Source organism: Emydura macquarii, unplaced genomic scaffold, assembly GCF_026122565.2.
Source record: "Emydura macquarii macquarii isolate MOO-44397 ecotype Brisbane River unplaced genomic scaffold, CSIRO-AGI_Emac_v2 contig_1876, whole genome shotgun sequence".
Classification (NCBI taxonomy): domain Eukaryota; kingdom Metazoa; phylum Chordata; order Testudines; family Chelidae; genus Emydura; species Emydura macquarii.
Window position 1 is genome coordinate 21,824,857 of NW_027132013.1, and position 25,581 is coordinate 21,850,437.

At 42.9% G+C, this 25,581-nt stretch overlaps 1 protein-coding gene across 6 annotated transcripts in view; it reads left to right on the forward strand.

Moving 5' to 3' along the window:
- ZNF106 (zinc finger protein 106) overlaps window positions 1-25,581 on the forward strand; it is an 82,622-nt gene that overhangs the window by 30,833 nt on the left and 26,208 nt on the right. For 4 of the 6 annotated variants that reach the window (XM_067557913.1, XM_067557914.1, XM_067557915.1 and 1 more), the window contains 8 exons: window positions 95-740; window positions 1,903-1,972; window positions 3,360-3,514; window positions 3,614-3,674; window positions 4,027-4,395; window positions 21,115-21,904; window positions 22,420-22,475; window positions 23,539-23,684. In XM_067557913.1, the coding sequence (XP_067414014.1) occupies window positions 95-740; window positions 1,903-1,972; window positions 3,360-3,514; window positions 3,614-3,674; window positions 4,027-4,395; window positions 21,115-21,904; window positions 22,420-22,475; window positions 23,539-23,684 (2,293 nt within the window). The remainder of the gene's footprint in view (window positions 1-94; window positions 741-1,902; window positions 1,973-3,359; window positions 3,515-3,613; window positions 3,675-4,026; window positions 4,396-21,114; window positions 21,905-22,419; window positions 22,476-23,538; window positions 23,685-25,581) is intronic. The other 2 variants (XR_010921644.1, XM_067557917.1) reach the window with 2 other exon arrangements.

The following is a 25,581-nucleotide window of genomic DNA, read 5'->3' on the forward strand; positions in this document are numbered from 1 at the left end:
TGGTTATGCATTTAAAACAACTTATTTTTTCTAGTTTTCTTTCAATGTCCTCCTCCTGCTGTTATACACTTATGTTTTTTTGTTTTGTTTTTAGGTTTGGCATAGAGATGGTACCCCTTGTTCAGAATGACCAGGAAGGTCTTGATTTTGGCGAAGAACCTGAGCTGTCCAGCCTAGAAGGATTCCAGTGGGAAGGGATTTCCATAGCAGCATCTGGGTCAGCTAGGAAACGCAGCCTCTCTGAAAGTAGTGTTGTTCTGGACAGGTCTGCTTCTGTTTATGGCTTCTTCAGTGACCAAGCCACAACAAAGGAAAATGAGCAAAGGCAAATCATTCCAGCTTGCCATTCGCATTTGATAGCATCTGGATATAAAACAGATGCTAATAATGTGTCTGACTTCAAACAAGAGACATCCTCTCTCCCCTCATCACCATTCATGTCTGAAAGAACTGAAACTATTATCAATGGAAGGAGACACAGCCTACAGACTCCCTCTGATGTTACAAGCCTCACAGTATTTACCACAAAACAAGACCAGGAAAGCCCAGAATGTAGAATACCACTTCTTGAAAATAAAAATGCATTAGAGATCACCGGGGAAGGAAATATTTTGGCTTCAAGTGGAGCTTTAGTGTTTGCAGGATCAAACTCTGTGGATGCAGCTACAGACAGTAGCTGTACATCTGGTACTGAGCAGAATGACAGCCAGGGAATTGGAAAGAAAAGAAGAGCAACTGGAGTAAGCATAGTTATTTATATCTTCAGGATATTAGCAATAGAAATGTTTCTCCTGTTGGTTGTCATTTATCTTTGGAAGGATTTCTAAAAGAGAGACCAAGTTAAGGTTTGAACATCTTACACCTTGACGTGTATGTCTTCAGTCAAACTCTAACATTGGCCAGGCCAAACACTGTGATTCTTAGCATATCTTGTTTCCCTTCTGTATCTGTACTGCAAGAATTTTAATCACAGGACCTTTAGTGGTAGTGTGACCCAAGACAGATACATAGTACTGTATAATTGCAAATATTTTTGTCCTCTTAGTTTCAGTACATGTATAAGTTAAAAAAAATTAGATAGGGTGAGGTGAAAGATGTCTTCATAATACTTTTAGCTCTTTTTAAAATTTCCTGTGGCTTAAAGAATAGAAAACTGCCAGTGCCCAGAACTTCTAGCCTATGCCTCCTGTCTCTGGAAACGAGTGTCTTCAATAGAATGCTATTCATGTTTCAGGACCTACCAGGAATGTTAAGCAATCATGGAACGATGGGTTTTAATGCCTGGTTTTATGGCTAAATATTAAAAAGACAAATACACTTTTGTAAGAGGTTGTCTTTAAAATTATGACAGGGAAGAAAAAATACCTGAAATCTTTCTCTCTGTATTCATGTGCTTCGATAATCTTGTCTGTCTTGGGCCTACTGACTCTCTCTTTCTGTGTCCCCCTTTCTCATTTGAAACTTTATTTAGTATGGTATTTATCCCTTTCTAGATTATAATAGTCTTATTTCCCCATTCATGGTCCTGTCACAGTAAATGACATTAGACAGACATGAAATGGAACATCTTGGCCAAGTCTCCTTGATAGAACTGGCGGCTGATTTCCTAGAGTGCTGGTTGCTGTAGTATCTCATCATGTCTTAGGCAGAAGCAGGACATTTATTTTTGACTCCTTCCTTCCTCTTTTGAGAGGAGAGGCAACAAAGAGTGAATAGTGTTATAACAAAATGAATCTGCATATGTTCTTTTGTCCTCTGGGTATGATCTAGACTTGCCTGGAAAAGACATGATAGATATGTAAATTCTTATTGTAGCGCTAGATGTTTGTAGGATATATTCTGAAGTTTCCATTATACTGTTCTAACTTTAATTAACGAAGAACTTTTTTATTTTTTCTTTAGGAGGGATCGTCTCCTGAAATCCCAAGTCTAGAAAGAAAGAATAAAAGAAGAAAAATTAAAGGCAAAAAAGGTGAGCCGATACCAGGTGTGTGCAGGAGGACACAGCATCAAGAGGTTATGAGTATCTACCAGTGCTGCCTTAATAGCAATTGTTTGATAACAAAAGTTGGTTTGAGGCTTTACTCCTCTTCACTGTGATTTTAGTTTGCCCCTCCCTGCCTCAGTTTCATGGCTCAACACTGCAGGGCCTGTGATGCTCTGCTTATCTAACAGGAACACTACACGTCTGTCCCTGTGGCTGACTGGGACATTTGTGCTCACTAAAGGCATACAAAAGGATGCCTGTAAAGATTTCAGCCAGGCTGTAACTGGAAATTGACAGGTAAGTAATATTGGGAGCAGAGCAAGAAAGCGAAACTATTTTTGTTCTACTCCACTTCATTGTGTAAGATGGCTTTTTTAGAACTCTGTTCTTGCTGACACACAATCTCAAAGTGTGAGCGATGACCTACTTTTGAAGCTTTTCTGATATTTCTTTTTTATATAATGAATAGTGAAGTAAAATGTTGTTGGGCTGAGTGCTAGCAAAAGTTTAAATTGAGAAGTATTTTGTAAAACATTTTGCTGGCACATTGGAATCTTGTTCCAACACTTGAGATTACATTTTCCATTTCAAAGAGAGGAAGAATGGCTTTAAGGCACATGACTTGGAGTCAGGATATCAGAGTCCTATTTCTGGTCCTGCACACTTTCTGTGTGACTTTGAGCATGTCACTTAATTTCTCTTTACTTCGATTTTCTCAACTGTAAGAAGCAGATAAGACTAAATTGATTGTAAAGAATATTGATTTCATCAAATGGATGATTCTGATGATGATGCTCAAAGTGTTATAGACTATGAACAAGAAATTTTGTTCTTCTCACTAACCTGCATTCCCCAAAAGATAGTTTCCATGATATGGCTGCCACCCGTATGGCTAAATGTGTGCATTTTTTTCTCATGTTAGGGAGATGGTAGCCAATTCTGATAGCAGGATTTTTGGACCCAGATCATCATCGTCCGGCTTTCCCCCCTTCTTCTGTCTTACTAAGAAACAAATGCAGCTGGTGCCTGTTCTAGTGAAGCATCAGCTTTGTTCTCTGTTGCAGAGCTCTGCTGAGGCCTGGGAGGACAAAGGAGACTTTCTCCCAGAAAATCTCCAGGGAAATAGGACCAAAAATGCCCCTCCTGTGGTGTTCTCCTGCAGCTTTTTGGCAGTGGCTGTGTTCTTCCAATCCTGCTTTCCCTCCTGTTGGAGTACTGACTGACAATTCCTACTCCTCATATGAGATTTAATGAGTTCATTGTTTAATGCTGTGATACAAAAAGTCTACCAAGATGTCTCCACAAAAGTGACCTGTTAAAACGAATTGTAAAATCTGAGTTGCACTCTAAATTGTGCTTATTTCTCTTGCAGAGCGCTCTCAGGTAGACCAGTTGTTGTCTATTTCCCTGAGAGAAGAAGAGTTGAACAAGTCACTACATTGCGTGGATGGCAACCTCTTGCAGGCTCGGGCTGCTCTGCAGGCAGCCTATGTTGAAGTTCAACGGTTCCTTGTATTGAAACAGCAGGTAACTGCAGGCTTTTTTAATTGTCTGAACTAGAAATTAATAGCCTCCAGTTGTGCTAGGTAGGGCTGATTAAATCACTTTTTCCCCCCTCCCCCACAGATAACAATGGAGATGAGCGCATTAAGGAGCCAGAGAATTCAGATCCTGCAGGGGCTACAAGGTACTGAGATGCAGCACTGGCATTCTGACCCATATTCTTTAAGTTTAAAGTTGTGTGCTGATCTTGTATTCAGTTTAACTTTTAATTTGCTCATGAAAGTGCAGGACAGATTGGTACAACTTAATAAGCTTTCCATGTCTAGTTTTGTTAGGCCATTCCTGTGTTCCACTGTAAAGCTCCCTAGTATTCAGACCTGATCCAGGTTTTAAAATCAAGGATGCCATGTAGTGGCTCAGTAAACTCTTAATTGACGTTTTTTCCTCCTTTGTCTCCATTTATATCCTCTTTAACTGCTTAAAGCCAAATTTCCCTAATATGTAATGTATGGGCGTTTTGTTCCGTCTTTCTCTAGAAACCTATGAACCTCCTGAGAGGTCAGAACAGCTCACCTGCAGCATCCCATGTGAAAGAAGAATTAGCAGATCTGAGACAAGAGCTGATCTAGATCTTCCTCCTCCAGGTCCCTTCTTCCCCCTTCTGGAGACTTCGGCTTGTCTCTCCTCCCATATATCCCCTACTGCTACTTCCTTGGGAGCCTCTCTCCAAGCAAGCACTTCATCTGTGTTCCAAAACCCTAGTAGCATTACAGCCACCACTGCTCCTGATTCATCTGCGCAAATTAAACAAGAACGTGTGTCTCCAGAACATGGAGAAGAGAGAGTGAATGCCATGCTCCACAATTCTGTGTGCACTCCACAAGCAGAAGTGCAGCAGAAAAATGGTATGTTGATTTATCTTCCTTTGAAAAAGACTAGTTTTGTGGGAATGGGGAAAATCACTTTATTGAAAGAGTAAAAGTTTAGGCTTAAAATCTGCCAGCTACTCTGCAACAGTGGACCACCCATTTACTTGAGCCACATTAATCATCCTGCAGAATTGGGGCCTTAATTTGTAACAGACCTACATTACCTCATTTTTTGTTTGTTTTATTGATTGGGTAAATGTAAAATCACAGCGTCTAAAACCAGAAGCTTACAGTTTGCTTTTAAAAAACCCCTCAAAAACCCCAAAACCAAGCCAGGTCTTACATGCAACTCTCTTGGAACAAAATTAATGAGAGTTGTGGTTTTTTCTTTTTACGACCTACACAGGGCAAAAAGTGCTTAAGCAAGAGACTTAAACACACTTTTGGCCAAACGAGATTAACAACCTTCTGGGTCCTATTAGGGCTTTCTGGATGGGTCCAAACTGGGGTTTTAAAAAAAGGGAAAAACTCTCCATTACTCTTGAATTGCAATTGGGATTTAATAACTAGATTCAGATATCTTAAGTGCTAGCAGGATAAAAGTTATGTTTGTAAAACTGAAATCTTGGCTATAGCTGGAATTGCTGTGATTGATTGTGATAAATCAATAAAAAAATAGCTACATAAAAGCTCCTGATCTCTAGCCAACTTTTGAAAGGGATTTAAGCCCACAGAACCTAATCCCACTGATTTTTTTTTCCCAATGAAACAGGCACTTTTGAAATCTTAATCTAGATATCTACCTGGGCTAGATTGTGGTTAAACACACACTTAATCAGTGTTTGACCTTTCTTCTTCCAATTTAAGGAAATCTCAGTGGAAAAAAAAGTAGAAAAAACCCACAAGTTTTTTTTGTTAAATTAAACATATTATGTGTTGTATGTTATAAGCATGTTTATTTCTCAAATGTAAGTCATACACATTGTCCAAAGTAAAGCTTACAGTTTGTAAATAAAACAGAAGAGTTTGTGGCCTAATTATTTTGCAGTTTCAGATTATATTTTCCTAGTATGGATTCCTGTAGCCATTATTACATTTCTTATGTTCAACCATGATGCCTTAATGTGGATATATTTAGTTCTTTATATTTTCCTTTTCCATTTTCACTTGTAGCATCTAATAGAATATCTGTAGGTCTAAATATGTACAGAAAAATTATATCCAAGGCTAAGTATTACAACTGTTAACTTAAATTCCTCATATTGTGTTACACTGAAGTGGTATTCAGCCTAAAACAAAGTTGCAACTGCCTCATCAAGTTCAGTATTTGCCTTTCCATTTTTTAATGGCATAAGCAATTAGTGATTTTTGTCATTTTGGGGGTATCAAAGATGAAATGAGGACTGATCCTGCATGAAGCTAATATTGAGGACCTACTGGAAGGTATTGGACAGAGATTTAAGTGATTGCTGTGGCTGCAATGGCATAATGTCTCACTTGCAAAATCTTCAAACTCAAAGCTCTGATGATTAGCTTCAATTACTTGTTTAATGGCATAGTTCAAATTGAAGAATTGGATTAAACTAATATTCTACACTTTGAGATATGCCTGAATCTTGCTACTTAACTCTTTGCAATGTTTACATTTTACTGTAGAAGAATTGTTTTCATTACTTCAACCCCACTACTTTCTTTTTTGGTACATTAACTCTAAACTCGGGGTTGATATTTGATAGTCAAATGAATTTCTGTTGTATTGATCAGCTTTCATTTTCTCATACTCAGAGAGTCAGAATTAGCAACTGTTGCCTAGTGAAGTCAAGCCATTTTACAGAGATTCACCAGCAATCTTGCCATGCTTCCAGAAATTTAAATCTAGTCTTCCAAATTCCCAAAAAATTCAACTCCACATCCTTACTTCTTTAACGGGCAAATGAGTTGATTCCACTCACCTATGCGTCTCTCTCCAACCTCCCTTCACCTCCTCTTTAGAAAGTTCTTTAACACTTGTTGTTTCCTAATAGGGATAGAAAGTACCTTAATTTCATCAATACCGTTTTTAAAATAGCTACAGTTCTTCTTTGAGTGCTGGTCTCTGTGGATTCCATACGTGAGTCCACATGCGTGCCATGTGCCATAGCCAGAACTGTTTGACATGGTCTTCGTTGACTCATGCGTCATGTGTAGTCCGTCCAAGGTCTTATGAGGCTGCACGGGTTGATGCCCCCTCAGTTCCCTCTTGCCGCTGTATGGCCAGAGTTGGAACACTTCTCCTCTTTGGCCCTTGGAACTGCATAGCCCAAAAAAAAAAGTAGATCTGTTAGTTATCGTTAGACATTGTTAGTTTAAAAAAAAAGTCAGTTAGTTACCATTAGTTAGGATAGTTTAGTGACCATTGCTGAACTCTACCCAGGTCATCCCACCTGTTCTGGGGGACTATGTTCCAACAGGTCAGGTTTAAGAATTGTGCTTCTTGTCCATGGTCCTTCTTGGTCAGCGACGAACACCAACGCTGCCTCTACTGTCTGCGTGAGTCAATGTTGTGGCTCACTGCTCTATCTGCCGATCATTTCCAATACGAACCCAGGAAGCTAGAGAACTGAGACTCTGGAAACACTTCATGGAGGAGCAGTGTGTCTGCATGCATACTCAAAAGTGGCACTGACTGACCCACGGGAATGCCCTGTCACACCAGCGGTGCATACACCCCCCACCAATACAACACTGAGGAAACCAATGGCACCAGTTAAGACCCATAAGGCTCATAAGAAGCATAGCCATGGGCACAAGGGAGATCCTTGGAAAGATCCGCATCCAAGCTCAGTGTTACCTCCCCGAGTCGCGAGAAGTCATGCACTGACACAGAGGCGCCCACTCCGAAGAAATCCAAAGCTGACAAAACACCTAAACAGACCACAACCCACAACAACCAATGTTGTGCACTGTGTACAACCAACTCCATCAGGTCCATCAAGCCTGCTTTGCCTGGGACCTAGTACATGTCCACTACAGCGCACACTGGGCAGACTATCGCCCCTAACGACTACAGCAGAACTCTTTCTGCCTTTGGACAGCTCCTCTCCATGGCATGGATCACTGGGGCTCATGTGGCTCCCATTTCCGGCGTATGAACCGTTGTCCTCTGGGACCTGCCAACTAGACGGCCCATGGAGCTGGCATCGACTGTACCAGCACCACCGGTGCCACCTGCTCAGATGGCTCCACCGTTTCCCGAACAGTAGTCGGACTCTGAATGGTCATTGGAATTGGGACCATCTTTCTCTCCGACACATAGCTCATGATACCAACACCATACATACTGCCAGTGTATGCACCACTGGCGGAGCAGTGGTTCTGATATGCTGCGTGGCCCACAGACACACTTGGCCTTACTGGTATCAGTGGGAACCCCTACTTTGGCCGCAGAGTACCACCACCCCAATACAGGCCTCCATCGGAGTACACGTCCTCTGTTTATGAAGAGCCGCATGGCAGATTATGCCCCCAGCACTGGTGGAACTGCCGGTACCAACCAGAGCATCATCATCCGCAGATGAAGCACTCATTCATCCCACATTCTCCCCATCAAATGATCAGGTGCAGTACCAGGACCACCTCTGCCAGGTGGCAAGGACCCTTAACCTCACTGCAGAAGATGTCAAAGGTCCCCAAGATGAGTTCTGGGACATCTTACAACCTGCGGGTCCGTCACGGGTTGCACTTCCAATTCATAAGACAATTCTTCAACCAGCACAGGCAATCTGGGATTCCCCAGCATCCTGCACCCCTACACCCAAGCATGCAGAAAGGCACTATTTTGTCCCAGCCAAAGACACTGACTTCCTCTTCGTTCACCCACCAGCTAACTCTCTTGTAGTTCAGGCAGCTATGCAACAAACCAGACAGCAACATTTTCAGACAAATCCTCCATATTGGGCAGCCAAAAAGCTTGACCTCATTGGGAGGAAGGTCTACTCCACAGGTTTACAACTTAGAATCGCCAACTACCAACCCATACTAGTGAAATACAACTTAAAGTCATACTCAAAGTTGGCAGAGTTTCAAACTTCCCTGTTGGAGGACAAAGTAACTTTCAATCCCTCATCGATGAGGGTAAGTTGGTGGTCAAGCTTGCCCTCCAGGCAGCGGTCAATATAGCAGGCATGGTGGTGCACTCCCTGGCCTTGGGGGTCGTGCTCAGAGGAGACTCTTGGCTGCAGACATTGGGATTCCCCAAAGAGGTTCAAACCACACTAGAAGAGGATCTCCCCTTTGACAACCAGAAGTTGTTCAGCATGGAGACGGGTGAGAATCTGCACTCACTGAAAGACTCATGAGCCCCACTGTAGTCATTGGGCCTATATACTCCGGCCCCCCGCCCACTACCAGAACAGACCATCCTTCCATCTGCAATACGCCACCCAACCCACCTATCAACCCTATCCGCCATGCCTCCAAGGCCCGCAGTCGTATCGGCCAAGATTCTCTGCTGCCTCCCCTCTACAGTATCTATCTCCCACCAATGACCCTCAAAATAGCTCTTTCGACTCCTGCATAGAGACCCGTGAACCTTGCTCCAACCCTCCTCCAGCTTCCCCAATTGTCTTTGGTGTCTGTCTTGCTCTTTTTGCTCACAATTGGAGCAAAATTACCATCAATCGATGGGTGCTAGACATCGTACACATGGGATATCTGATAGAATTCCACACCTTTCCCCCTCGCCACCCTCCCCAGGCTGACTGTGCTCGCTCAGTACAACAGGACCTCCTACAAGGGGAAGCATGAACCCTCTTCAAAAAAGGAGCCAGAGAACTGATCCACAGCATTATCAGGGCCATGGCTTCTCCTCCTCCTCTTTTCTGATACTAAAAAAAGGACATCTCTGCCCCATCTTGGATCAGCAGGCACTAAAACTGATTCATCTGCAAGTTCCGCTTTCGAATGACTACCCTCCCCCAAATCATTCCTTCCCTTCTCCTCCTTCATCCCACCGGGGCATGGTTCACGGCTCTCTATATGAAGGATGCATACTTCCATGTGGACATCCACTGCGCCCACTGCAAATTTCTTCGCTTTATAGTAGGACACTTCCATTACCAATTCCATGTACTCCCCTTTGGGATTGCTGCCGCCCCTTGAGTGTTCACAAAGGTCTTCACTGTGATGGCGGCACATATGAGATGCTTGGGTCACTCCCTTTTTCCCTACCTGGATGACTGACTCTTAGTGACATCATCCCGAGACTGCCTCTTTGCCACTATCCACAGGCTGTGGGAACTCCTAACCAGTTTGGGCGTATACATAAGTGAGGCAAAGTCCATCTTCATACCAACCAGAAAACTCACCTTTATGGGATTATACTTGGACTCTCATGCTGGAAAGGCATTCCTTCCAAAAGACTGCTTTGCCACATTCGCTTCCCTAATTACACGCCTCCTCTACCGACTGTCACTTCTGGGACATATAGCGGCATGCACAGCCATCACACTGTATGCACATCTTTACATGAGATGCCTTCAGCTGTGGCTTAGCTTGGAGTATGACCCGCAAAAGGAGCACCTCAACAAATGGGTCCTCCTTCCTCCTACAGTACCCTCTTCCCTAACTTGGTGGTGCAACCCATCCAAAGTCATGGCGGGCATCTCCTTCAACCCACCTACTTCCCACGCCACTCTCACCACGGACGCTTCCCTTGTAGGTTGGGTTGCCCATATACAGGGCCATACAGCGCAAGGTCTCTGGTCCGTCAGAGAAGCATGGATGCATATCCACATCCTGGAACTACATGAGGTTCAGCATGCCTGTCAGATGCTTCTTCCCTTCATTCAGTCCAGACACATACAACTCCTCTCAGACAACATGACCGCAATTGTCTACATAAACAAACAAGGCAGTGCCAGATCACGAACCCTGTGTCGGGAAGCAATACAACTATGGAACTGGTGCCTACGGCACCTTGTTGTACTTCACACGACCCACTTATCAGGGATGGACAACAACCTTGCAGATACTCTCAGCTGCTCTTTCCACATCAACCACGAGTGGGAGCTGCACGACTCCACTCTCCGCTCCGTCTTCCATTAGTGGGGCATAATGTGATGGGATCTCTTCGTGAAGGCCTCCAACCACAAGCTCCCCCTCTTCTGCTCCAGGGGTACCCTCAGGCAGAATTCACAAGGTGATGCTCTCCTCCTACCCTGGACAATAGACCTGTGTTATGCTTTTCCTCCCAACCTGCTTCTCCCACAAGTACTCCGCAAGATGAGATGGGACCGAGCAATCCTCCTACTCATAGCCTCCTTCTGGCCCCGCCAATATTGGTTCACAGATCTTCTTCACCTTTCGGTCTGCCCACTGTTACATCTTCCCCCTCTCCCAAACCTCTTCGCCCAACAATAAGGCCAAATCTGCCACCCCAACCCTGACCCTCTTCACCTCACGGCCTGGTATTTGGATGGGGCTTGCAAATAGACACTGTGTGCTCTATGCATGTAAGGTATATACTCACCCACAGCCAATGCCCCATGACCAGGGCATACTACCAAGCTGCAACATAGAGGCTGTGCTAAAGAGCTCATCCTTCTCATAGACTTTAAGGTCAGAAGGGACCATTACAGTCATCTAGTCTGACCACCTGCACAAGGCAGGCCACAGAACCTTACCCACCCACTTCTGTTATAGATTCCAACCATCTCTTTGATACCAGAGAACTTTAAGGCATATCTAGACCTTATGCGCCATGTGTTTGTGTCCTTGGGCATCCAGGCAGAGTTTTTGCATGAGAAAACCACAAGTTGGTGGACATTTTACAGCCATCTGACCCTGGGAGAGTTGCCCTCCTGATCAACGATGCACTTCTCCGGCGAATAAATGCATGGAAAAGTGATATTTTATTCTGGCTCAAGGATTTGAGGGGTTCTATTCATATCTGGCCCAGAGTTCCCTAGTGGTGACCATGGAGTTGTCAAGGAAGGCTGTTTGGAAAGTGTTCTTGCAGTCCACCCTTGATGTTGTGGACACTTCAGTCAAGTTGATGGCCTCTGCAGTTACCATGAGGAGGTCTTCCTGGCTGCTAAATTCTGGCATTGTGCCTGATATTCAACAGGCTCTCAAGGACTTGACTTTGGACAGCAGAACCTTGTTCTCGGATAAGACCAATGACCTGCTTCGCTCCTTCAAGGACTTGAGGATCCTTGGGGATGTATGCCCCGCCTGTACAGAGGTGCAACTGTGGTGCTCAATAGCAGCAGTATTGTCTGCAGCATATCTTTGCACAGCCCTTTTTCTTTGAAGCAGCGGGACTACCCTAAAAAGAGAAAGTGGCCAGGCTCAAGGTTTGGCCAGCCTATACACCCTCCCTCAGTGTCTAAGTGCGTGTTTTGACTCCTTGATCCAGAGCACTGTTCCAGTCATTGTTCCTTCCTTCTCATCCTTCTGCCCTATTTCTGCCCTATTTTTACAGCTCTGGGGCTCGATTACTTCCAACAACTGCATCCTGGACACTGTCAGATTGGGTTATACCCTCCAGTTCGTCTCCACTCCTCCTCCCAGTTTCTTTTCAGGGACCCTCTCATGAGACACTGATCACTGCGCAGATCAGCTCTTTACTGGCATTTGGGAGTGCTGGAGGAAGTTCTGTTGGAAAACTAAGGTCATGGGTTTTACTCCCAGTACTTCCTGATACAGTAGACACTTGTTAGTAGCAACATATTGGTGCCCTTTTTCTACATTGTTCCTATGCAGCTGTTGCTGTTATGGGGACTGTAGTCTGACCAAAGGCAGCCCACTTTTTCTGATATGTAAAACAGCTACGGTACAGTAGAACTTCAGAGTTACGAATACCAGAGTTACAAACTGGCCAGTCAACCACACACCTCATTTGGAACCAGAAGTACTCAATCAGGCAGCCACAGAGGGGGGGGAAGGCAAATACAGTACAGTCCTGTATTAAACATAAACTACTAAAGAAAAAGGGAAAGCAGAATTTTTCTTCTGCATAGTAGTGTTTCAAAGCTGTATTAAGTTAATGTTCAGTTGTAAACTTTTGAAAGAACAACCATAACATTTTGTTCAGAGTTACGAACAACCTCCATTCCCAAGGTGTTCATAACTCTGAGGTTCTACTGTACATACTTAACAAGCTCTAATTGTAACAGTGTGATGGATGTTTATTGCTACAGTATTACATTAGTATATGTCCTATATATTTTCAACACGTGCTCTGTTCTGCATTTGTAGCCAAGTACCATATTGTATCAAGAAATCGGTATTAATTGAGTTATTATAAAAATACTAGATTTTATTTTTCTTTTAAGAACAATCAAACCTCAACCATGACAACAAGCACAACCTCTTGTTCTTACTTGTAAACAGTTTTTGTTCTCATACTTCATATGCACTATAAGTTGCCCTGGAAAAGTGTGTTTGCTAAGCAAATTATACTGTAATAACCTAAATTAAAGTGTTATTCTACAAAGTATATTCTATTTATACAGTATCAAATTGAAAATTAAGACTGGATAAACTCACTAATTTCAGGTGAAAGAACTCTTAATTTGCTCTGCTTCTTCTCATTCACAATTTTGGTTTGAAGGTAAGATTCAATGTCCCAAAAAGACCTGTAGATCCTGTCATCAAGTCCCTCTAGCTATGAAAAGTGTCATAGTGGGTCTAAAACCTTCAACAGCTCGGAGTTTGTCAGAGGTGAAACTTCATCAAAATCATCCTTACTTTCTTGATTATGATACATTTCACCAACATAAGCTTGTTTCTCTGGCTTTGCAGCAGCTGCAGCACTCAGTAATTGCTTATCAGTTAGCTCTCTGAATATGAGCAAACCCTCATCCACAGCCACAGCTGCTACTAAGTCCTCTTTTTCCATGTTAACTGGAAGTGGAACATTGTTCAAGGAGTTGTCGAATTCTTCAGTATGCTTGTCTTGCACACCTTCCACTGGCACGACAAATTTGCCATTCCTGAAACAGTTGGAAATTGTTGTCAGCTTTACATCTTGCCATGCCTCAGCAACAAGGTGAACACCGTCTAGCAAATTTGCTGTTTTCAGGACTGTCTGAACATTTGCACTGGGACTCACATCAAGAGCAGCAATAATCTGGTTTGTGATTTTTGGTCAGTAAGTATATGAATGGTTATGGAGGACACTGATTCTGTGACTTTAACAGACTTCCGTGGTTACTTCGGCTTCAGCTCTGGCTTGGGCTGTCAGACCCAGCCAGCAGGGCTTGGGCTTTGGCTATGGCTTCAGCCCTGCTGTGATCATATCCTGATTTTTGCCTTTGTTCCCATGACTGTTCTGTGAATTTTGCTTAATTTTACCATGATTAAATTGTATCCACATTGATCAGTAATGTTGCTTCATGGTCTTAATCACACCTTGGTCCATTGGTCGCATCAAAGAAGTAGTGTTAGGGGGGTAAGAATTTGAGCTGAACGTGAGGGAGAATCACTTCTTGGGGGTGTGCAGAGCAGTTATCTAGTAAGAGGCATATCTTGTATGGTTCTGCAAGTGAAGCTGACTATACCACTTTTTTAGCTAGTTGATAATCTCACTTGTCATTCAGGCATTTGCTGAACTGACATAATTGAGAGAAAGTTTACTGAAATCTTTCGAAAAACATCTGGGTCGTTTTGACTTCCCAATCGTGAAAAATGGGTGTTTTTTCACTCACGTCCATGTTGGCACAGATGAGCAGTTACCCTTTCCTTTTAAACTTTCCCTCGTTCTAGCTTTTTCATTTTTTTTTCTACATGTCCTCTTGTCTCAGAGCCCTTTCAAATAAATTCCTGTTTCCTCAGCATTGTAGATGTCAGCTGGGGCAAACTTTTCAAGAATGTGAGGAAATTTTTTGCACTGCCACTGCTCAGCTGCTGGTTTGTCTGCTGACTGTTTCACGCCGTGCTTATTTTTTGCAAGCGACATTGAAGCATTTCTTCCATCTGGTAAACCAACTATCACTTGCCTTAAAATCATTCAGTCCAAGTGAAGTGGAAAATTGAAGGGCTTTTTCCTTGATTGTGTGTCCAGCAAGCAGTGCTCCCTGTGCTGCCTCCTCCTTGAACCACAGAGCCTAATCGATATCAGGTGCTTATGGTAGCTATTCGACTAGCTATCTCCGTAGTTAGCCAAAAGCTTGTCTTTCTTCCACACTGTGCATGCAACCGATCTGTGCAACTCCTACTTGATTGCAACTTGGTTTTGAGTAGCCCCTGGAGTTTGACAGTCACTGAAAGTACTGATTATCCGAGAGAGCTTCTTGGTATTTTGTGGGTTTTTTTGCCACACAAAAAATGATGCAAGTAAGTGGAGAATGTCATGTCACAACATCACAAATGTTGCTGTTATGTGGCAGCTATGTTACTGTTACTGAGGGGACAATTCACAGTAGGGAGAGTGTAAGAGCAACCACCGCTTACGAGCAGCATTTCCTCTGAGAACAAAGTTTTGCTGTAAACAAGCATCTGCTGTACCTAAACTCAAGGGAGAGATGAGACCCATCCTCTACCTTCACGGTTTCAACTAACGTATCATATATGAGGTCCCGAATAGTCACTTTTTTTTTACTATTCTCCCCATATTATCTCAATGACTGGTTTGCTGCTCTGGACATCCAGAATGCCTACTTCCATGTGACAATTTGTTGAAGGAGAATGCCATTTTCAACACTTGTTCTGCTGTTCAGCCTTTAAGTGTATGGTTGTGGTTACTGCATATTTTAGGAGAAAGGGAATCCACATCTTCCTGTATGTTGATGACTAGTTGCTGATGGGAAGATCCAGAGAGGAAGTTCTTGTTCAGATCAGCACCATGTTGTGCTTGCTCAACCATCTGGGCCTTATTCTAAATGCCAGAAAGTCAATCTTGGCTCCCATTCAAAAAATTGAGTTAATTGGGGCCCTGTTAGATTCCACAAGATCAAGGGCATTCCTACAGACCTACCGCTTTCAGGCAATTCAGCGTCTGCCTCAGTCTGCAGTCTCAGCCTTCCATGACAATCTGTGTGTGTCTGCCCCCTTTGTGAGGCTTTGCCACTGACCCCTTCAAACGTGGCTCAAGATGGTTTATCACCCCAACTTGCATTCGCTGGACAGGCTGATTCATCTCCTTCTACTAGTCCTAGTTTCCTTACAGTGGTGGACATGCCCACAAAAGTTTGCTGGGAGTTCCCTTCACCCAGCCTTCATCAACCAAGTCATGAGTTACCGATTCTTCTCTGCTAGGTTGGAGGCACACATGGGCTCACTGAAAGTATAGGGACTGTGGTCAGAGCGGGATGCTTCGCTCCATATTAACATGCTGGGACTTCGGGCCATCCACCATGCATGCTGTGCTTTCCAGGACTGTATCAGACACTCAGTGATTCAGATACTCAATACCACCGTGATGTGTTACATGAAGAAGCAGGGGGCAGCATGCTTCAGGTCACTCTGCCAAGAGGCGATCAATCTGTGGCAATATTGCATCAAGGAGGACATTGCTCCATTAGCTGTCCACTTACCTGGGGTGCAAAATCATCTCATGGATCACCTCAGCAGATATTTTTCACAGAGTCATGAGTGGTCCTTGAAGAAGTGTCCTCCAGGTGGTCTTTGCAGCATGGGACATTCCCACAATCGACTAGTTTGCCACAAAGGCAAACAGGAAATGTTGCCTGTTCTGCTCTCAATGGGACCTCAGCCTGGGCTCCCTCTGAGACGCCTTACACTGCAGCTAGCAATCGACTCTCCTGTACACATTTCCCCCAATCCCAATCATTCCGTAGGTCATTCTGAAGCCCTAGGTGGATCAGGTCTAGTTTATTCCCCTAGCCCCAGCATGGCTGTGAGACAGTGCTGTTTCTCAGATCTTCTTGCACTATCGATTCAGCCTCCCATACCGCTTCCTCTCCATCCCAGCCTGCTCACTTGGAACCATGGCTGCACTTGCTTTCCCGCGCTCAACTCCTTGCATTCCACAGTGTGGCTACTCCATGTTTGAATGAAGAAGAGCAGTGTCCAGAGGCTGTCCAACAAGTCCTACTTAACAATAGAAATTCCTCTACCAGAATTGCCTACTTAGCAAAGTGGAAGAGGATTTTTGGAGTGGTTCTCAGCCTGCAGGCTCCAACTGACACGAACTTGCGCTCGGTTCACTTGAGTGTATGTGGCTACAGTATCAGTGTTTCATCCCCTGATTCAGGAAAAATTGCTCTTTGCCAATGCTACGGTCAGGAGATTTCTGAAAGGGCTTCTCTGTTTGTTCCCTCCAGTCTGAGAACCCACCCTCTTGTAGGAGCTAAACACTGTTTTGGTGGCTCTAATGGGCCTTAACGTCCTGTCCACTGGCCCTCTTTTCTCCGAATACTGAGTTCCTGGTAGTCATTTGCATCTGCAAGGAGGGTGTATGAGTTGCTGGTTGTGATGGCAGGGCCTCCCTAAACACAGTTCTCTAAAGACGACAAAGTCACTTTGCAACCACACCCAAAGTTTTTTTTTTTTTTCCTATCCATGGTGGTCTCTGTTTCATCTGAAACAAGTAGTATATTATCTGTGGTTTTGGTTTTTGTTCCTGGGCACCGCCCTCTCCTCTTTCCCCTCCCCACGCACGCTCACCCCCAAGCAGCATTCGTCTCTGGAGGAGCAGCGCCTTTGTACTTTGGGTGTTTGGTGATGTCTGGCCTTCTATCTGGATAGGATTGAACCATTTCATGCTTTGCCTCCCCTATTCGTGTCATATGCAGACTGCATGAGGGGTCAAATGGTCTTTGCACAGACCATCTCTAGATGGATAACATTCTGTATCAAGGCAGTGTATGAGAGAGATTTGGTTGTGCCTCCTCAGCAGATACAAGCTTATTCAAAGAGAGTGCAAACAACAACAATAGCATTCTTCAATCGAGTTTCCATAGTGGACACTTGCAGGGTGACCATGTGGTTGTCCATACATATATTTATGGATCATTATGCTATTACTTCATCTTCCAGAGTGGATACAAACTCTGGAAGGGTGGTACTGCGGGCCCTATTTTGATAGACTCCAAGCCCCACCTTTTGGAATGGGTGCTGCTTTTAAATCATCTAAGTGGAATCCATGTTTGCATCTACTTGAAGAACAAGAAATGTTTGCTTACTGTAACTGCGATTCTTCTAAATGTGATGCAGGCGTGTGTTCCATGACCTATCCATTCCATCAGAATTCTAGGAAAGGGCCACAGCCATGAGGTGCAGGCACTACCCTTCCTTGGGTACTGCTGGGCAAAATCTCTGACACGCCTAAGAGGAATATGCGTCTGCATCACATTTTGAAGTACTACAGTTACAGTTGGTAATAGTTTCTTATTTTGCACCACAACTGAATTGGAATTCTGGCCGTCACTTCAATAATGGAGGCTTCCTCATATCCCCAAGCTTAATTGTTGTTTCTGCATTTGAGTCATGTTCTCCATTCACAATTGAGATAGACTTCAATCACTCTAGCCTGTCTGTACACTGCCAGAAGCCTGAAAAAACACAATTTCTGGTTCTCCCTTTGTGGAAACCTCTGAACAGTTTTAACTGAGTAGCATATAGCCTTTGATCCTTGCTTTTAGGTCCTGCTTCTATTCATATGAGAGAAACTGCAGAGCTGGGCTTCTGTATTACACATTAAGGGCCTCACACACCTTGGTGCTGACAATGATTTTTTCTGAGATTAATTGTACCAGCACTCTGGCAAGTGGGGGAAAACCTGCATTTTGGGCTTATGTGTTAAAGTATGCCCTCATTTTGGTATGATCCTGGCCCTGCTGTTGTGCAGTAGACTTGTCTTGTACATTTTTTTCCTAGCTGTCTTGCCTGTTGTTCTGTGATCAACCCTTCCATCAGTAGATTTGGCATTGGAACAGTGAAGAAATGTTTCTCTGCCTGTCATGGCAGTAAAGTGAGAAACACCAGTTGTTTTATTTTGGGTTCCCCTTAAAGCCATGAAAATCATACACAATTTTTTGTCCCAATCTTTGCCTCAGTTGCACACTATCTTTTTCAACATTGATTTGATTCTTCTTTTTGTCCTTTCCTCCAAGCCAGAAGCCTGTGGTGGTAAGGTATGTGAAACTTTTGCTGTAGTCTCAGCATGATGCAAGCATCTTTCATCATCCCCTGTGAAGGTTGTTCACTTGTCACTGCCTCTGGTGTGGGGCATTCCTCAGCTAGAAAAGACATTCTTCACTAAGAGTTTTGCTGTAACAGGAGCAGTGGCTTTTTTCATAGGCAAGGCTTCTATCCATTCAGTAAAGACATTAATAATTATACGTAAATATTGGTTGCCTCTTCTTGTACACAGTAACTCCCCTACATAGTCAATTTGCAGTCTTTCCCATGGACCCCTGAAGTGCTGTGCCTGGATAAAATCCATGTTTTCTTTTCCCTGGTGGATTTTTTTTTTTTTTTTTTTTTTAAGCACAAACCAGGCAATTATTAACATGAATTGTTTACATCTTTTTTGCAATTGGGCCTCCGGGCTGCCTCAGTCAATCACTGATAAGTAGTATCAGTATTTTGGTGAGCCCCTGAAGGCACATCATTCAGTAATCTCATGATGTCAGATTTAAGGGGCTTAACCTTTTAAGGGGCTGTGGAGGAATCCAAACGGTGAGGCAAATCATCCCCTTCACTGAGCAACATTATCCCTAATGAGAGCTGTTTACCATTTGACCAGTTTAACTCTCGAAGCATTATGTTTTGTTTAAGAGCAGATATCTCTGGATCAGATTCTTGTAATGATACTAAATCAATGTTTTCTGCTTTGCTTGGGTGGTAACAGCAAGAATTGGATAATTAGGGGGCAGGATTCCCACTGGAGCCTTGCTAGCAGCAGATTCTTTAGCAGCTTTTTCCACTCCTATTCTTTTTCCTCACTTCCTCATGTCTGGAATGAGCTTTTATTATCTTAACCACATATCACTGAGTTACCCACTTTATCTGCTAATTCCGATACATAGGACAAAAGGGCTTGTAGCTATTACAAAATAAATTCAAACGTCGAGAGAGATGTTGTCAAGACATCACGGACCCGACACACACACACACACACACACACACACACACCCCCCTTCCCAGAGTCTGAACGTATTACACCTGGGTCCCTGCTGGAGCCAGAGGGAGGGGAACACTGATCTCCCATCCCCCTGGCTGCGAAAAGGAGCCACTGCCTAGGGACCCAGGTGGAGCGCATAGTTTCTCCCATCCCCATGGCTGCAGCAGGGATCCTCCTCACTGAATTCCTTCCCTCTGGCTGCAGTGGGGGGTGACAGGGTCTGCTGGCAGAGACTGGTGGCCCTTCAGGGTTGTAAAAATTATGTGTGTTCCTCGAGCCTAAAAGGTTGGGAACCACTGATGTAAATTATGTACTGCACATGGCATAAAAGGGGTCAGGGACCACGTTTTTAGAGAGAATTTCTCCAGGACACTCATGTGGCGTACCACAATTAACAGTCCTGTTGGTAAGGGTGAATGGCATTCGAGAGGACAGACTTCCATTTGGTGCCCTTCCAGCAGCAAGAACCACCAGTCTAGGACTAGACACCGTACGCTTTTGATTTTACCAGACAAAAGATACTTTAAGGGAGTATAAGCAAGGTAATTTTATGCATCTCTACCCCACCAGGTATCTAAAATTGTTAGAGCCCACCAAACAGCCAATAAGTATTTTTTTCACACGGAGTATACTGCTTTTCAACTCCATTAAATACCCTGGAAACATTAAGCAATCCTTTCTTCTGTCATGATATACTGAGTTAACAAAGGTGAAATAGTTGTGTCCCTGGCTGCTACAAACAATCCAAAAGGTTTTGTATAATCTAGGATGCTAAGAAGGGGAGCTTGTGCTAAAGCCTGCTTTTTAATTTATATACTGCCTTGGTATGGTGTGGGGGGGTCTATTCCCACTCTATTTCTTTCTGCAGGAACTGGTAGACTAGCCTGGTTCTTTGTTGCTAGGTAAAACTATCTCATCATGGTGTGCTCCGGTATGATCTGTTAGGGTTTGACGAAGAACCGTCAGATTCATGGCTTTCCTTATATACTTCAGCTAACTTGTTAGCTTTAGCAAAAACTCAATTTGAAGCAGCTTATCCTTGCTGCTTTCCTTTCTTATTTCCTCCCCCTCCTTGCTTAACAGCAAAAGAGTGGGAAGATTTATACTTATTTCTTTTAATAGTTTTTCTTTGTCTTGGTACTGCAGGTTTTCATTTAATCAGTTATTTTGAACCATGCATCTTTCCCACACTATAAGTAATATTGCTTATTCTCATGACCTTCTTTTACTTGCTGATTGTGGCCTTTTCCCTGTTAGCCACAAACCATATATTCTTAAGCTAACTTTAATTCTTTTAATTTCATAACTATCCCTACAGGGATCCAAAATAGAATATTTAAATAGCTATTGCAAGTGCAATTTTGCTTCTGGGTAAGTTTGTGCTTAAGGTGAATCCCACTTGACATGCTAATTACACTTCTTTAAAAAGTGTTAATAGCTGATTGGCCTTCATTTGAAATAAGAAACAGAAAAAGGCTTGCCTAATGAACACAAGATTTATAAGCACTTCTTTAGGTATTGAGAAAATATTCTACTTTTAAACATCAAGTTATGTTATTGCTGTAAATTTTTAAATAGATTGTAACAATTCTTGCAGCTCATTGTTAATAAACATAAGGTTTTTTGGATGCATAAATATTAATTATCGCAGAGTGGACATAATGCTGGTCTCTTTTCTTCCATAGAGATCAGCCAGAAAACTTCTGTGTACCCAGTTATCTCCGCAGTCATGTCCCTGTCAGAGCTGACTACTTGTTTCCAACAGACTAATCAAGATGTTCGCAAGCCTGCTACAGATAAGGAGAGGACCATACTAACTGGCAACCCTTCCCCATCACAATCATCATCTGCTTTCAACAGACAAAAAGAGACAATTGAAATCCTGACTGAAAGCACCTTAACAGTACACTGTAGCAGCTCCCTTCCAAATCAGTCTCTCTCTTTAGAAACACCTTCAGATAAAGATCCCAAACTACCAGTAGAACAGCCTGAGCAGCAGGCAGAATCCACTCTGATCTCTGCAGAGAACAAAGTCAAAAAGAGAAGGAAAAAGCTAAGGAAGAAGAAAACTTTGCGAGCAACCCATGTGCCTGAAAACAGCGACACAGAACAGGATATTATTGACTCTAAACCTATTAGAAAAGTCAAGAGTGGGAAAGTGCTCATAGGGGGAAAAGTTACTACATCCATCCTTGCAAGACAAGAGGATGGGGGCGCTACTCATGAAATAGAGAGGAGCAAAGATGATAATGAGAGTGATGCCTCTCTGGAATTAGTAGAAACAGCAAACCCTCAGTTTGAGGTGGTGGCCATTGGCTCATCAGAGTCAGGAGATGAGAAACCAGACAGCCCATCCAAGAGGGACACCATGAGATCCTCAGAGCAAGTTTTAATGGAGGCATCTCGCTCCGGTTATGATGAAGTGAGCTCCACCAGTGAGATTGGCACAAATTATACAGATGGTATCAATAGAAGGTGAGGTGGAAAGTGGGATTATAGTAGATCAGGACAGATTTCTCTCATAAAATAGGTCTTCCAAAATTTTCATTCAAGGGCCCTTTTTTCCTTGTGTAAAAAATTTAAAAGATGGGTAAGTGGGAGCAAATCTCATTCCCTCAAGGTTTCCAGCACTGAAATGAGAAAAGATGAAAATGTATGCCTGTACTTGCTGCTATAAACTGTCTTAAACTCTTCTCAGTGTGCATACAAAAGCAGTGCTCATGATTTGTTCCCTAATAACTTCTGCTGTTACTAAAATAAGGTCCCCTTCAGTAGGAGCTTTTTAGGAATATTGCATAAGGCTGTTAGTGGTGAGTGCTTTCCTAGCCATGACTTTCCTATGCTTTCCCTACAATATTTCTGATAGAATATCCTATTCTGGAGTATCACTGAAATTCGCTACTTAAAATACATTTCACTACCTTTTCTGGATATCAACAAGCAAAGTCAAATATCTCTACTCTTTTTTTTTTTTTTTTTTTATTTTACAGTGTCGCTGAGACTCACCCTTCAATATCATCAGTGAGAGGGTCAAAGAACTCCTCAGGTATTTTTAGTGTGCTTTTTTTTACTTTAAATGAGCATAGGTTATCTTCTGGAAATTTGAAAAGTCCAGTCCAAATGTGTTTTCTAAACAATGCAGTTTTAGTCTTCATAACTTAAACTCAAAATAAGAGTGAAAGACACTGCATAACAATCAGCATGGGTCACTTTCCCTCTTCTAGAGAGAAACTACAGACAAGGCCTCTTCCCTCTTTGGGTTCACACAGCTGCCTCAGTGGTCACAAGAGTTCCCATGTTTTTGTCCCTGATTACTGAGGTAATATCAGATTTTTGCCCCTCCCCTGAGCTCACTAGTCTTTGCAATTTCTCCTTGGGCTCCATAGTTCTTGAAGCCTTTTGGTGCAGGAGTTTTGCTCACTCACCTGTACCTTCCCTAAGCTCCAGCCATAGATCTTAAATTGTGGGGAGTGGCCAGCCTTAAGCCCAAGACTGCTCTGCTTCACTACTTCCCAGGGCCTTTCTGGAGATGTTTGTGTGGGCCTTCTCCCTAGTCTCTTTAAACAGCCCTCTACCAATCCCCATCCAAGCTTATTTTCTTGTTCCCTCAGGGAACTATTGCCTGTCTCACTTCTGAAGAGCTTCCCCAGCAAGCTTGTTGTATGCCCTGGATTTTTCTGCTGCTGACCTTCCCAGGTCAAATCCTATGTTGAGCTCCTTTGCCAGACCTCTTCTCTGGGCTACTGTGGAGACACATCTCAGCACATCTTGCTCCTTCTAGGTATCACCTCCTACTGCGAATAGGCTGCCTGCTTTTATAGCTCATTAGGCAGCCACATAAACCCTCTGTCATTCATGTGCTCCACCTGAGGACTTACAGCTCTTAGTCCCTCATTTTAAAGTCCCCATAACAGGCATGCTGACCACGCATGCTATTAAAGGGCTAGAACTCAGATACATAAATCCTCAAGTAAAAAAAAAACAAAAACCTTTTGGCAAAAGATGATGACAGCAGATAGTACTGGTAGTCATATTACTTATGCAAAGTTTGTATGAATAAAACATTCTGATTGTTAAAGCACATACTTTGATTACTCTCCATTCTGTAGAAGTGTCTTCAGAGCCAGGTGAGGATGAAGAACCTACAGAGGGGAGCTTTGAGGGACACCAAGCTGCAGTGAATGCTATTCAGATTTTTGGGAGTGTACTTTACACCTGCTCAGCAGACAAAACTGTCCGTGCCTACAATCTGGTTGTAAGTAGAGTCATCATGGAGATGACGCACTGGTAATACTTTGCAGTCTTAACGTTTTTGTAAAGCCCTTTTCTGTGTCTTCAAGACATCTTCTTAAGGAATCATTTGTAGCCTTTTTAAAAAATATCTATACACAAAGATGGGGAACTTTAAAATAATGACCAATCCAAGCTACCTCATTAGGGCTTTTGCATGCTTGTTTTCACAATGAGGAGAATTAAAGCTTGGTGAAAGATTTTATGTAGACAATGTCCTTCTCTTTAAAGAGAAGCTTGTTTTCCACTGCCTTTGTAAGGATGTCAGTTAGCTAGCAAGTACCATTCTAGGAGAGGAAGTTTAGTCACTCCCTGTTGCCCATTAGGGTTGGAGAAGGTGGAAATTCTAGAGAGACATTTAGTTAAACCCAGTTATGTTCAAAGTCTAAGAGGCACCTGGGATTTCACTGACTCGATGTCAAAGAGAGTGTTCTGAAAATGTGCGTCTTTCTTTTCCAAATGAGAGGAATTATGCAGGCTACTATTTCAAGGTGAGGCAAGGAGTTTCTTTAAATAATGGGAGAAAGGTATGTTACTCAAATGAGAATTGATCTATAACCCTTTCTCAGAGACCTCTGTGACCACCTCCTCCTCTTCCCCCTTTCCTCCCCCCTCCCCTCCAAAAAAAAAAAACAACCATAAAACCTACAAAACTTAAACAAAAAACCTTCTTATTTTTCTTCTAGGATATATTTTTATTAAGAATATCTACTAGAATACTGACTGACAGACCTTAGCTTAATATAGTCCTATTGCTGTTACTCGATAGTAATCAGAGTTAAAGAAAACCACCAAAGATGAAAAGCTATATAGGGAGGTCATTCAGACACACACAAAGACATAATGTGATTTCACTTTAAAATGTTATCAGGGATCTTCACAACTTGTTCTTTAATCCAGTAAATTAATAATAATAATACTTGGTAATTATTACAAGAATGGGACTAGACCTCTGGTTTCCTGATTCCTGGTGATCTGTGCTCTGGACTATGCTGCCTTATCGATTTCTTTTAACCTGACAGTACTGACACAGTATAGATTGTGCGTATGTGCTGGGATTTCTTTGGGACTAGAATTACAACAGTGTGTTTTTTCATTATAAAATCTGGATAAAAATATGGTGTCACTTGTTACATCTTTCTTTTGTTGAAATAAACACAACTGTAGCAGGAAATGTATGGGGAGGTCTGTGATGCTCCCTGGGAGTACTGGCATTGTGAGGCTTCTCTCAACCAACTGCCCTGAGCATGAGGAAGCCTTATGTGTACCTGTCAGGGTCAGCTCCCCAACTCTCCCTGCCACAGGCAGCACAAGCATTCTCTCAGCCAACACAAGCTCTACCATCCCTTTGCAGGTTAACAATAGATACACTCCAACCCCTGGGTGTTCCCTTAACCACTGGATGCACACAGAGTTACCAGATCCTCTACCCCCAGAGAAATAGTACACTCCTGCTTATCAGTTGCATCCTGGATGACTGCTCCAGTTAACACAATGCACTTAGATTTGTTTATAGTGAAACAAGAATAAGTTTATTTAATAAAGAATAGAGATTTGAGAAGAAGCAAGTAGGGTTAATGGAACCAAAAGGTTACATATAAAATAAAATCATAACACGCGTTCTAAAGCCTAAACATATTTAGCAAAATGCCCTCATGTTAAATAAGGTACTGTTTACCCAAAGTCGTTCTCACAATATTTTTCAACTAAGAGGTTGAGACCCTCCTTTTATGAGATCAAACCTGCTGACAGCTTGTCTCTCCAGATGAAGTATGCCAGGGCATCTTTCTGCACAGATAGATATATTGGACAAGTCCTTTTGTTTTTTACCTGTAAACAGGGTTCCCTCCCTCACTATTTAT